The sequence below is a fragment of the Alexandromys fortis genome, unplaced genomic scaffold (assembly GCF_014885135.2).
Source record: "Alexandromys fortis isolate MF-2015 unplaced genomic scaffold, M_Fortis_MF-2015_v1.1 scaffold_4, whole genome shotgun sequence".
NCBI lineage: Eukaryota > Metazoa > Chordata > Mammalia > Rodentia > Cricetidae > Alexandromys > Alexandromys fortis.
Window position 1 is genome coordinate 25,099,346 of NW_026067944.1, and position 13,533 is coordinate 25,112,878.

Below are 13,533 nucleotides of genomic sequence, written 5' to 3' on the forward strand. Positions count from 1 at the left end.
TAAACTGCTTTGAAATTGTGACTTTTTTTTGGCCCAGTATATTTTAGGATATCATTTTGTAACTTGTGTTAAGCTGTAAGAAGTTTTCTTAGAAATATATCTTTATATTTGTTCTGCTTGACATGCCCAACCTTTTGATTTTTGTGACATGATATCACAATGTTTTAAGGAAAAAAATTCATAATGTTTTAAGTAATTTTATAAGATTGTGTTGGGCAACATTTACAGCTATTCCTGACCATATGCCACAAACTGAACATTCCTGGCAGACTTTTAAATCCCATGTAAGATATTTTGAAATATACATATATTTGCCAGACGCTGTAATTTGTAGTACACATTCTAATGCAACTGTCTATATCTTACTGTACATAAAAATTACCCATCAGTCTTTACTGCATGTCAATACCCCATGACCCTCTCCAAATATTCTAATTCCACTGGTTTATAGTAGCATTGATATCTTAAATGTGCCTAATATACAGTTAGAAAATCACTTAACAACTCGTTGCCACACCTAGAAGGATACGTCTCATACTGCACAGGGTGACTGATTTCAGGAGTGACACCTCTTCTCTAGTCGGCCTCTCCTCTTTGGTGGTCAAGGGCTTTGGTAAACATGCTGGCTCTTCTTAGTAGCTCAGTAAAATCTGAACTCAGCAAGAAAAGCTGTGAGATATAACTGGGATATAATCAGGACTGCATTCTTTTGTTCTAACTCAAAGAGGGAGAAAAAACCCTCACAAACACAAAACTTGGAGAACCCCAAAATACCTTTCTTTAAAAAATTATGGCGAATAATAACAATTAATTTCTGACAATCTTTCCATTGGAAAATGGAAAATTAAAGCTTTATTTATCAACAGTTCAGTTTCCAAAGCTAAATTGTAATCTTTTCTTATATTTCTAAGAACAACTTGGTCGACCCCATTTTTCCATAGTTGATCACAGGGAAGTAATGTAATGGTCTTGTCAGCTTGCTTGAGACCTCTGTGCAGAGCTTTTTAGAAATAGCACAGCTGGAACAGGGGAAAATCTTAAAAGGCACCATAGCCTAATGCTGTTTTATTAAAAAGTTTGAAATCCAAATGAACCAAGTCAGAAGTGAAAAGGGCTCATCAACTGTACACACAGAGGAAATCTAGAGAACCAAACCCCGTAGTCCACCAAAGTGGACTAATTTGGAAAATCTAAAAGAGGTAGATAATTTTCTTGTACATACCACTAACCAAAGTTAAATCACAATCACGTGAGCAATTTAAACAGACCTGTAACCTCTAATGAATTAGAAATAGTCATTAAAAGTCTCCCAACCAAAAAGGTCCATAGAATTCTGTTCAAAGAAGAGTTAATGCCAGTTCTCCTCGAATTATTCCATAACACATAAACAGATCATTGCCAAACTCATTTTATGAGGTCACAGTTAACCCTTACACCCAGACTACATGAAGAACCAGCAAAGAAAGAGAATTACATACTTTTGTGAGACAAAAACTTTTTGTAGAAAGACAAAATACACATCTATTTACCACAGGTAGGGGTCCTACAACAGAACAAAGGATATTGCTGAAGCCCAATTTGATGAGCCAATGAGTTTTTTAGGGGAGGGGGTACTTACAGGTATATGGGAAAGAGGTTACATTTGAAATTGAAATTTATGCCCTGGCAATGCTGAAGCATGCATGGGCAGCCTGTATATGGCGGTTTTGTTGAACTTGTCCATATTGGGTTTCATGGTCACTGTTGATGAGGACGACTCAAGAGGGCACCAGATCTCATTAAAGATGGTTCTGAGCTACTGTGTGGTTGCTGGGAATTGATTCAGAACCTTTGGAAGAGCAGGCAGTGCTCTTAACTGCTGAGCAATCTCTCCAGCTTACCAGAACATAACTGAGTCAAAGGCAGCTGAATTTTCAACATCTACACCAGCAAGGGTGACAGCTGACAAAACAGGGGTTACCTGGAGCACACTGCACAGCCTGCAGGCAGCTCAACAGGATAGAGAGTGTCTTTCCAGGTACCTCAGGAGTGTGAACCCTTCTAGGCAGCTCGACTGGTTCCTGCTTCTTCGAGGCAGCTGTTTTGGTCTCAGGGTCTCCTTTGTGGCTTTTCTTCTCTGGGAGCATTCTTTGAAGTTAGGCTTCCTTCCCTATAAAATGGACTCACAACTTTTATGTTTATTCCTACTGGTGGGGACCTAGTAAGTCTGATGAATTTCAGGCACTTCCTGAAGCTATCTTGAGTTGTGTACCTTCCTGTTTAAAGAACTTCCCTACAGAGAAGGAATCTATTCAATCTTGGAGGAAGCTGTAAAGACATAATAGACCATTTTCCCATATTATCACAGATGTAAAAATTCTCATATAAAATCCTGAAAATTGAATCCAAGAACACATAAAAAAGATGGCCTACCTTGGTCAAGTAGGCTTTATTCTAGAGATGCAGGAATGGTTCAACATATGTAAATTGATCAATGTAATCCACCATATAAATAACTTGAAAGACAAAAAACAAAAACAAAAATGCATGACCCTGTCATTAGATGCAGAAAAGGCCTTTGACAAAATTCCAACACCCGTTCATGATATAAATCCTGTAGACTTTAGGGATTCAAGGGACATAACATCAACATAATAAAGTCAATTTACAGAAAGCTCATAGTTAACATCTTAATGGAGAGAAACTCAAAGGAATTCTACTAAAATCAGGAACAAGACAGGGCTGTCTACTCTCTCCATACCTATTCAATATATCACATAAAAATATATTTTCAATAAAAGAACCATACTATTTTCTTACTCAGTCTGAGTATTTATGTGACTCTCATGGAAGAAGAAAAATTTTCATGAATTTAAACTGTTGAATAATGGGGTGGTTTTTCCCCTTTGCTTCATGAAATGCCATTCTTATGTGAGATAATCTGGAAAAAAGAAACAAGAGCCATATAATGTTCAATATTACAACTTCTTAAAAAAACACTAGACTGTATCCTTTGCTTTACAGAAGCTTTCAGTTTCAGGAGGTCCTGTTTATTAATTGTTTCTCTCAGTGTCTGTGCTACTATGATCATATTTAGGAAATGGTCTCCTGTACCAATGCTTTCAAGTATACTTCCCACTTTCTCTTCTATAAGATTCAGTGTGGCTGGCTTTATGTTGAGGTCTTTGATCCATTTGAACTTAAGTTTTGTGCATGGTGATAGATATGGATCTATTTTCATTCTTTTACATGTTGACATCCAGTTATGCCAGCGCCATTTGTTAAATATGCTTCCATTTTATATTTTTTGCTTCTTTGTCAAAAATCAGGTGTTTGTAGGTGTGTGGCTTGATATCTTGATATTTGGTTCCATTGGTCCTCCTGTCTGTTTTTATACCAATACCAAGCTGTTTTCAGCACTGTAGCTCTGTAGTAGAGTTTGAAGTCAGGGATTGTGATACCTCCAGAAGTTCCTTTATGGAAAAGGATTGTTTTGGGTCTTTTGCTTTTTCCATATGAAGTTGACTACTTTAAGACAAAACGGCAGCCTACAGAATGGGAAAAGATCTTCACCAACTCCATATCAGACAGACGACTGATCTTCAAAATATACAAATAACTCAAGAAATTGGTCATCATAAGAACAAATAATCCAATAAAACAAATGGGTTACAGACCTAAACAGAGAACTCTCAACAGAGGAATCTAAAATGGTAGAAAGTTACTTAAGGGAATGCTCAACATCCTTAGTCATCAGAGAAATGCAAATCAAAACAACTCTGAGATTCCATCTTACACCTGTCAGAATGACCAAGAACACTAATGACAACTTATGCTGGAGAGGCTGGGTGGTAAAGAAAACAGTCCTCCATTGCTAGTGGTAGTACAAATTGGTACAGCCCTTTGGATATCACTATGGCGATTTCTCAGAAAATTAGGAAACAACCTTCCTCAAGACCCAGCAAGACCACTTTTGGGTATATACCCAAAGGATGCTCTATCATACCACAAGGACATATGCTCAGCTACGTTCATAGCAGCATTGTTTGTCATAGCCAGAACCTGAAAACAACCTAAATGCTCCTCAACTGAAGAATGGGTAAGGAAAATGTGGTACATTTACACAATGGAGCAATACACAGCAGAAAAAAAGACATCTTGAAATTTGTGGGCAAATGGATGGATCTAGAAAACTCATATTGAAGTAACCCAGACCCATAAAGACAAATATCATATGTATTCACTCAGAAGTGGCTTTTACACATAAAACAAAGAAAATCAGCCTAAAATTCACAATCTAAGATAACGTAGACAACAATGAGGACACTAAGAGAGACATAATGGATGTATTCTCCATGGGAAGTAGAAAAAGACAAGATCTCCTGAGTAAATTCAGAGCATGGGAACCATGGGAGAGGGTTAAAGAAGAGGGGAGAGAAAGGGAGAGGAGAAAAGAAAAATGTATAGCTCAATAAAGTCAATATAAAACACTAGATACTACTTAAAGCACCACACACAGATTGCGAAAAGCATTGTGTAATATTTGAGGAGTCTGGATGTTCTTGCTGACATTCTGAGTATTTACAGATGTGTAAACAGAAAAGTTAACAAGAGGTCCATTTTAGAAGAGTGCTAGAAATCAGGGTGAAAGTGCACATCCAGGTCATAAATGGGAAACTTTGATGGATGAAGAAGGCTTGAAGACAGTGATGGGGTGGGGAGGAAATGGGGAAGATTAGCATTCAGAATGAGTAAAGATAAAATCATCAGTATCTTAGCCAACAGCAACACAAAAATGATACATACTCCATTCATGCGTCTCCTGAGCAGAGATCAAACCTCCTGAGTAGTACACAAAATATCACATGGCATTTAAATGTTCTCTTTAAGAGCTGTAGTTACAGTGTTAACTATTTGTAATAATTTTTTAATATTTTTTAAGATTTTATTTCATGTGTCTGCGTGTGATTAGATGTACTTGAGTTCAGGTGCCTGTTGAAGCTACCTATGGAGTTGGATCCGTCGGAACTGGAGTTCCAGGCATTTGTGAGCTGCTGACATGGATTGTGGGTACCTAACACAGGTCCTCGGCAAGAACAGTTTTTGTTCTTAACACTGCATTGCACCTCCAGCCTCATGTTCATGCTTTTAAATAGATTTTTTAATCTGGCCTTTATTTGGTGTTAATATTTCCTTTGGTTTTATATTTACCATTAAATATTTGTTTCAAGGAGAGATCATGTTTGCATATAATTTTACCTAAGTAATAGTAAACCATTTATCTATTGTTATATTTTAAACAGAACTTCTCATTCTTTTATTTAAGAAATTATTCACTGTTATTGTGATCCTTCTTTTAAGATGTATAAATCATAAAAATACAGACTGATTTATGATATTTGACATTCTTATTACTCCTGTAAAATCCCAAATATTGACATCTACTGAGAATTTAAGGTACTCGAGGCTTTTCTACCTTTCTCAACCAAGTTTTTAAGGATTTCATATACGTGTGCGTGCGCGTGTGTGTGTGTGTGTGTGTGTGTGTGTGTGTGTGTGTGTGTATAGTCCCAAGAAATATCGGTGTAGATATAGCACCAGACAGCATCCTGGTCAGGTTAACATGCAGGGTCTCATTCGGTTCTCACAGGTCGAGGGGCTTTTCTAGTTCCAGATGAGGAAGCTAAAACACACATCACCAAGCAGGTCCTCATCGCTAGTAGGAGGCAGAGTCTACCTCCCAAACACAAGACTCTGCTAATGCAATCTTGACCCAGCCCGATGTGGGCTCTGTAACTGAGAAGCACAGATAGAATTGGGAAGAATCACGTGTACTTGTTTCTGTGATCCTGAGGGGCCTGCTAGGCCGCATGTACCGCCTGTGTGTGACCCAGAGCATGCGCAAACCAAACTGCGATTGCTACCCTCTCACCTTCCCACACTGTAGCTCCCCAAATCACATGTCCATGTTTGGAAGAAGGAAGATCAAAGGGACAGCTCCCCTCATCCTTCATGTCAGCAAATTGCTCCTGTACAACACAGGCCTGACGGGTATCAGGGTGGGATGTGTGCTTGTTTGCTGCAGTCTGGTGTTTGCTGAGGGCTGGCTCCTAGCTCAGCTTTCCTGATTTGCTGCTTCTTAATCCTTCCTTATCAGTGTGTGTGGTGTTTGTCCCATCTGTCACCTGATTACATCTGAGTGAGCTGTACCATGGCACATCAGCCCCATTGAGCCACGTTTTTTAGGGCAAATGCAAATGGTGTCTGTATCTGGACACACACACACACAAAGACAAAAAAAAAAAGGAGGATGGGTGGCCTCAGCTTTTTAAAAGTGACTTTACAGCGGCGTCCCTTGGAGTTGACTGCTGTGTGCATGCCCAAGTGCCGCTTAGAGCAGCTGTTGAAAATCCCCCTAGTTGTCTCTGGGGATGTCAACAAAATTAGTGGTTTGATGTGAACTGATTGAATTTTTAGAGTCTTGGGCCTTAAGAGGAAAAATGGAAGAAAACCAGTAGCAGCATGTGGGATTGTAGGGTTGGTTACCCTGGAGCTGGTGCCTTTGCTGCCTGGAGGCTTTGGGATGACTGAAGGAGGAGTTCTGCAGATGGTTGGTTTGTTATTCCAGCAGTGCTGGCCCGTTGAATGGTGAGGTGCTGTGTTTGGATGCACCTGTGTAGCTTTAAGTCCCTTACTGGAAGGCAGGTGTACTTGTGAGGGTTGTGCTCTCTGGACCTGGGCAGATCTGATTTGAGAGACTACTTTACTTGCATACATATGTTGTCAAGCCTACTCTGAGATTGCTCAGTTTTGGAAAGCAGAGAACACAGAACCTAAGCATGTTATGAAGATTAAATCAGCATACACACACAGGCACACACACACACACACACACACACACACACACACACACACCAGAAAAGGAAATAATGTGTGCAAACCTAGCAACCATTAAGTACATTGACTTAGAAAGGTGTCAGAGTGTCCGATGTAGCATGGGTCCTGCTACCACATAGGTCGTAAAATGTCCTCTGGGAGTGCCTTCTTCAACCAACCCGTGCTACACAGTGCATTCCAACAGAAATGGAAAATACCAAGTCTCTCTCCCTTATCTGGCCTGTGATACTGATGTCACCCCAAATATGTTGGATGATTCCAGCTTTCATGAACACGTCCCACTGCATTGTATTTGAAGGCTTAGACAACCCTGACAGCCTTGGTATATGGGGACCTGTGTATACCCCATACCTTATATTCTATTCAATTTCCAGCTGTTCTTTAGGTGGCCCTCCCTTACGCACCCTAAGCAACCTGAGGTCTGGAGGTCTGACTGGCTGGCATTTAAACCACTCACTGAGACTCCTTGCCTCATTAGGGTCTGTCCTGTTGATCTCCTGGCATCGATCTCTGGATTACCCAGCACAGAGAGAGGGTCTCCATAAGTATTTATGCAGTAAATGAAGGAACTGATAAAACCAGACCCCTCTGGCTTTGCTGTAGATAAAGATGAAAGCCACTAGCAGATAACTAAATCGTAGTTCCATATAAAAGTCAAGCCAGGGTAGGGATAGTTCCCAGGACAGGCTAAGGAATTCTTGGACCTTGTGCCTGGTACTTTTCACATATGTCGTTAAGAGCATTCTCCATTGGCTTCTAAGTTTGCACTGTTTTGGATTGTTCTGATGACAGGTATGTTTTCTTCCCAGCTAAAGGGAGGCAGTGAGGCCCAGAGCAAAGGTCTTAGATGCCAGCCACACAGTTGCAGTTTCTGGCCACCAGCTATGTACCCTTTCTTAGCCAGCCATCTAAAATCACAGTGTCTTTAGTTGTTCAGTAGGCTAATAATAAAAATATCTCAAAGGGTCATTGGAAAAATAGCTACATATAAAAATTTACCCGATGCTTGGCATATTTTTGTTACTCTGGTAAGGCATTTCAGTGATGTGGGCACAAATGACTAAACTGTGTTGGTGCTGTTGAGTTGCCCAAGTGTTACCAGCTAGAGCATTGCTCAATATGCCAGCGCGGTGGATTTGAAAATAAAACACAGGACAAAACCTCCTTATGCGGGGAGCAGCACCCACTGGCTACTCTGGCTTTTTCTACTCTGAATCCACAGCTGCTTCCCATCAAGGCCAAGCTTCCTTGAGCTGTTCCTAGGGGGCTAGGGACACAATGGAGCCACTGTTGTAGGACCATTCCTGCCAGGGTATGGGGTGTCTTTAGCAGATGACTTTGGTTCGTGGATGTTCTATGTGCCTGATGGGAAATTCTGTGTTCCATGTGCCTGATGGGAAATTCTGTGAAATGGTACTGTGGGGTCTGAAGCTCCTCTTCTCCAGACTCCCTTCTACTCTCCTTCCAACTTTTTGTGATACTTAGAGCATAGAATTGATTCTTTCTCTGCCATGCATAAACCAAACTGTGTGGGTTCTAAGCTTTTACTGCACTTGTATATAGTTACAATGTGATCTTCCGATCACAGCCTCCCAAGGACAAGCCAGACCTCCCCAGTCAGGAGAGACCACTAGTTAGGCTATGATTCACTAGTCTGGATCTTGAGTTTCAAGGTTGTCCTTATTCAGGACAATCCTTAGTAGATCTGTCTTTAATATGCTGTCATGATTTTCTTTAACATTTGCGAACCAACAGTTTCTCCTGTCGTTATAAAAAGGAAGAAAACTGGCCACTCTCCAGTGTGGATATAATGTCATCCATGTTCTGATTTCTTTGTTTTCCTTCTTCATTCCATCAAGCTGTCACTTGATTATTGTCTTTGTGACAGACCAGGTCCAGGGAACAGTCACCATCCGGAATATCAGTGCCCTGTCTTCGGGTCTGTACCAGTGTGTGGCTTCTAACGCCATCGGGACGAGTACCTGTCTCCTGGATCTTCAGGTGATCTCACGTAAGTACATAACTCAAGATGCAGATGTCCAGACCTTGGTTAAGTCACAAAATGCAGAGTTCTTTATAAGTGTTCTGAGATTATGTGTAGAGTAAACAAATTCTTTTAAATCATTGTTGAAAATATTTTATAAAAATTTTACTATTTAAGCCTCCCTTATATGCCGATCCTGTGACAGAGTCTTCTCAGGACCATCAAAACCAAACTAATCTTCATGTCATGGCGCTGTGGACATGACGTTAGTCTGCAGTCACAGTAGTATGCAGTCTCGTGATACTCCTTTGCTTTCCTTCCTAATCTCTTGGGTCTTCTGGGTGTTCAGTTATCAAAAGCAGTTTGGAACACTTCTTTTCGGTAGGGGAAATCTAGATGATTTTTTATTTTGGTTGTGGAAGGGCATCATGTGACTTCGATGAGGCCATAAACAATCTGAGGTCCAAAGCTCTCTGGGACACTAAGGCAGTTGAGTAGGCTCTGTCTCCTGCCCTGTTCCAGCTGCGCTCTTCTGGGGCCTTGGGAGGTGGTGGTGGTTTACTTGTCCAACATTGCTGCAAGCCTACTGGGAATGCCAAAGGTTAGTCAAGATCTGATTTCATGTGGATGGGATGCTTTGGGCAGCTTTGTACATTTTAAACAGACTTATTTGTGTGAATATAGCTGTATGGCATGCACTATTTCTCTCTTGTTTATTTAATCTCCCTTAAATCTGTTTTGCAGCCCAGCCCCGAAGTGTTGGAGTCATCGCTGGAGCTGTCGGCACCGGGGTAGTCCTCATCATTATTTGTATTGCACTAATTTCAGGGGCATTCTTTTACTGGAGAAGCAAAAATAAAGAGGAGGAGGAGGAAGATATCCCCAATGAAATCAGGTTAGTCTGTCAGATTGCTGATCCTGCAGAGACCGTGTGTGTTTCTCTTCATTGTGGAGTCAAGGTTTCTTGGCCAGTCTTACAGTTCTATGGTCAAGGTAATGCTAATGTCTAAATGCCATTTTCTTGTTATGTTTATTACTTTTCCTCATGGTCATACTCACTTTTATACACGAAGATCCTTCATGAATCTAAGTAGGATGAAGAGCTCCCCTGTGCCCCCACAGCTGCGGGGTAGACCATGAATGTCACACCAGAACAGTCAGCCTGTAAGACCTGTGTTTCATGTTGGCCGCTCTAATAGATGGGAACATGTAGAGGCAAAGGGGTTGACCACAAACATACCAGTTTCTCTACCTAGTTAAGTACTGCTCTGTGGCCTGCTATGAAGGAGCATATTAATCATATTCAACATGATAATAATATACACCAGGCATCGTGCATTATGTAAAAACGCTTGGATGCTTCTGGAGGAGCTATGTCTAAGGGTTGTCACCTGGTGGTGGCTTCCTGCCTGAATCACAAGGCAGCACAGCATCACACACAGAGAGATGGGAGGTATGTATCTGTTAGCCCTTTCTTTTCTTACAAAGCGGCTTGGATCCAGTCATTGTGCCCTATCCTGCTGGCTTTACCTAGTCCTAAACACCAGCCAGAGCTCCTGCTTCTCAATGCCATAGCTGGTTACATTCCCACCTCAAAAAGTACCCCTCAATGGAGAACAATTTTCAACCCTTAATTTCTTAATGGACTTCCCAAGACATAAAAAATATAACAGGCAGTTTATAAAAGAATAAAAATGTTTTAAGGAAAAAAATGTCAAGATGGTGTTTAAAGCTTGGTGTTTAGCTCCTGGGATGTGGGGGTCCAGACTGTCTCAGACTTGACTACATCATATCCCTGTTGATATGCTTTAATGATCCAGGTCTTCTCAGTTTTCCTGAATTTGTTCCCGTTCCTTCTCTGGTCTTCCTCTCTGCTGCCAGCTCTCCTTGTTCACCTCCTGTAGCCTATCAGCACACCACAGTGGTTCTTCAAATTCTGTTAGCAGTACAGTCTAGACAGCATAAATGACTTTTTCAACTTCTTGATGTCCTTAGTTTGCTCACCTGGGTGTTTTATAACAACTAATTCAGTGGGTTTCTTTGTAGGTTGTCTTCTTCATAGTTAAGAGATGTGTGTGTGTGTTTATGTATTTGTAGACATGTGTTTCCATTATATATAACTTTATTTTTGTTTCATTTCAGAGAGGATGATCTTCCACCTAAATGCTCTTCTGCCAAAGCATTTCACACAGAGATATCCTCCTCGGAAAATAACACCTTGACCTCTTCCAATACCTACAACAGTCGATACTGGAACAACAATCCCAAAGCCCACAGAAACACGGAATCGTTCAACCACTTCAGTGACTTACGCCAGTCTTTCTCTGGCAATGCCGTTATCCCCTCCATCTATGCAAATGGGAGCCATCTGGTCTCTGGCCCACATAAGACCCTGGTAGTGACAGCCAACAGAGAGTCCTCACCCCAGGTCATGCCCAGGAACAATGGTTCAGTCAGCAGGAAGCCTTGGCCTCAGCACACACACTCCTACACTGTCAGCCAAGTGACTCTGGAGCGCATCGGTGCAGTACCTGTCATGGTGCCTGCCCAGAGTCGGGCGGGATCCCTGGTGTAGGATATTTGAGGATGCTGTGTGCAGAAGAGAGAAAATGGAATGCCTCCCGACAAGGGGGAGAGCAGGGGTGGGCGAGTGCTGGAAAGATAGACTTTTGTTACCATTACTTTAGTGGAAAGCACCAAGAAGACGGTGCTCTTGCCTGGCCACTGCAGTGTGTGAAGTGACCGAGAATATTCCGTCATGAAGACTCAAGAAGACTGTTCTTCACCACAGTTGTCCTGGGATTCAGTTAAAAAAAACAAAAAACAAAACAAAAACAAACTGCTGCATCTCGAATGACGTGCCAAGCCAAGGAGAATGCTAGAGGCAGAATAGCGCTTACGACCCAAACTGTGGTCCAGGTGGACCTGTTCTTTAATTCTTGCCTAACTTAATAATTTTCAGGAGACTTAAGTGCCAGGTGGAGTTTAAATAATAAGATTATTTTTTAAAATATGTATATTTACAAAACAAACATGAGCAAGCTTGTGGCCTGTTCTGCCTCTCCCATTCCCCTTTAATGGCGAGGCCTTAATGGTACTAGCGATGCATTCCAACTGGGCTGGCTCTTTATCATAAAGGTGAAACTTTGTACAAAACAAAATTTGGCTAGAAATGGGGGAAAATAAGGAAACTTCTTGTGAACACCCCCACACTCTTATTTATTTACCTCTTCCTGAACCGTGATCTTCCGTATTTGGGATTTTGCTGTGTTGACAAATTCTTGTCTGTGTTTCTCTGGGATCTCTTACAGGTCCATGGCAATTACTGTTCATGATTTCCTAAAAAAAAAAAAAAAAAATATTTTTTTAAAAGAAAACTATTTTTTTTAAATACTTGAAAGACAGTGAACTAGGAAGGCATGAACTTAACACCTTGTCCAGTGATTGTGCTCAGTGGCTCAGCAGAAACCTGTCACGGTTCCGGGAGATGAGGGGGCTGTCTGGAAAACAAGGGGGAGGCAGGTGGGAGGGGCCTCTGCGTTGCTAGCAGGGCCCCAAAGAAGCAAGATTGTGCCTGTCAACCCTGCTGCCACACCAGTCACTTGTAATGTGGGCAGCACCTGATGTCTTTTGTACCGAGGAGGATGACTCCCTCTTGTTTGACAAGTAGAGGTTAGTAGGCTGTTGCAGAAAGGGCAGGAGTTGGTTTGTTTCTTTCAAAATAATTCCCCCCCCCCCTTTTTTTTTTTTTTTTTTGCAGAAGAATAATGAGGGTTAGATAAACGGGCGATCGCCCAGTGTGCTCTTGGGGTTTGTTAAGCATCTGAAAATGTGCGTGTGCAGTTTTGCCTGAATGCATTGCACACCCGTGTAAAAATACACCTTCCCCATTTTTTTTTCCTTTTTTGGCTCATTCCTTGGCTTGCTAGCCTTGCAATTGACCAGATTCATTTATGGACTCTCTGCTCTGTATTGTGCTGTACTTGTATGGTTGACTATCTTGCCTTAACTACACTTTAGGCAACTCATGGTGATTTCTTCCAAGCCTTTTTTTTTTTTAATTGTTTGTACTGAGCCCACAATTTTCAAAGAATCTATCTCTTTTCTTCTTCTTCCGTTCCCTCTGTCCCTCTTCCACCAGTCTTCTTGCCTTCTTTGCCTATGGGCATAGTCTGCACGGGGAGTGGCCCCTGACTTCACATTTGAGTGAGTGGAAACCTCCAGTGATTCTCCACTGTTTTTACGAGAGGGGCACACTCAGAACACTATTGTGACCATTTCAGTGTTGATAGATGAATTTATTATAGTGTTACTCTTTCTTCCCCATTTGATGATTCTTGACTTTGTAAAAATTTAAATACGTGAATGTCTATACTTTTTAAAGAAAAGCGAAAATACCATGCCACAGAAGAGATAATACTATCAGATGCTGTTTAGGAAGCATTTATCTTGCATTTCTTTATTCTTTCTAATTACCTAAAATTCAATAAAAGTTTATTCATATAAAATGTGTTGTGGTTAATTGTCATGATAGTAATGGTTAGTATCCCTTGGTGTTATATGCATTTCTCTGTTCTGTTAAATAATATCCATAGACATTTTAATGGCCATATGGTATTTTTAAAATGACTTAACTTTTCTTATATTGGACGTTTAAGTGAATTCTAGTTGTC

General features: G+C 41.0%; 1 protein-coding gene across 1 annotated transcript in view; it reads left to right on the plus strand.

Annotated features, from left to right (window-relative positions):
- Igsf11 (immunoglobulin superfamily member 11) overlaps positions 1–11,892 on the plus strand; it is a 115,978-nt gene extending 104,086 nt beyond the window's left edge. Inside the window, exons 5-7 of the mRNA XM_050148958.1 lie at positions 8,765–8,887; positions 9,605–9,755; positions 11,003–11,892. Of these exons, the coding sequence (XP_050004915.1) occupies positions 8,765–8,887; positions 9,605–9,755; positions 11,003–11,435 (707 nt within the window). The 3' untranslated portion in view covers positions 11,436–11,892. The remainder of the gene's footprint in view (positions 1–8,764; positions 8,888–9,604; positions 9,756–11,002) is intronic.
- Positions 11,893–13,533: the final 1,641 nt, after the last annotated feature.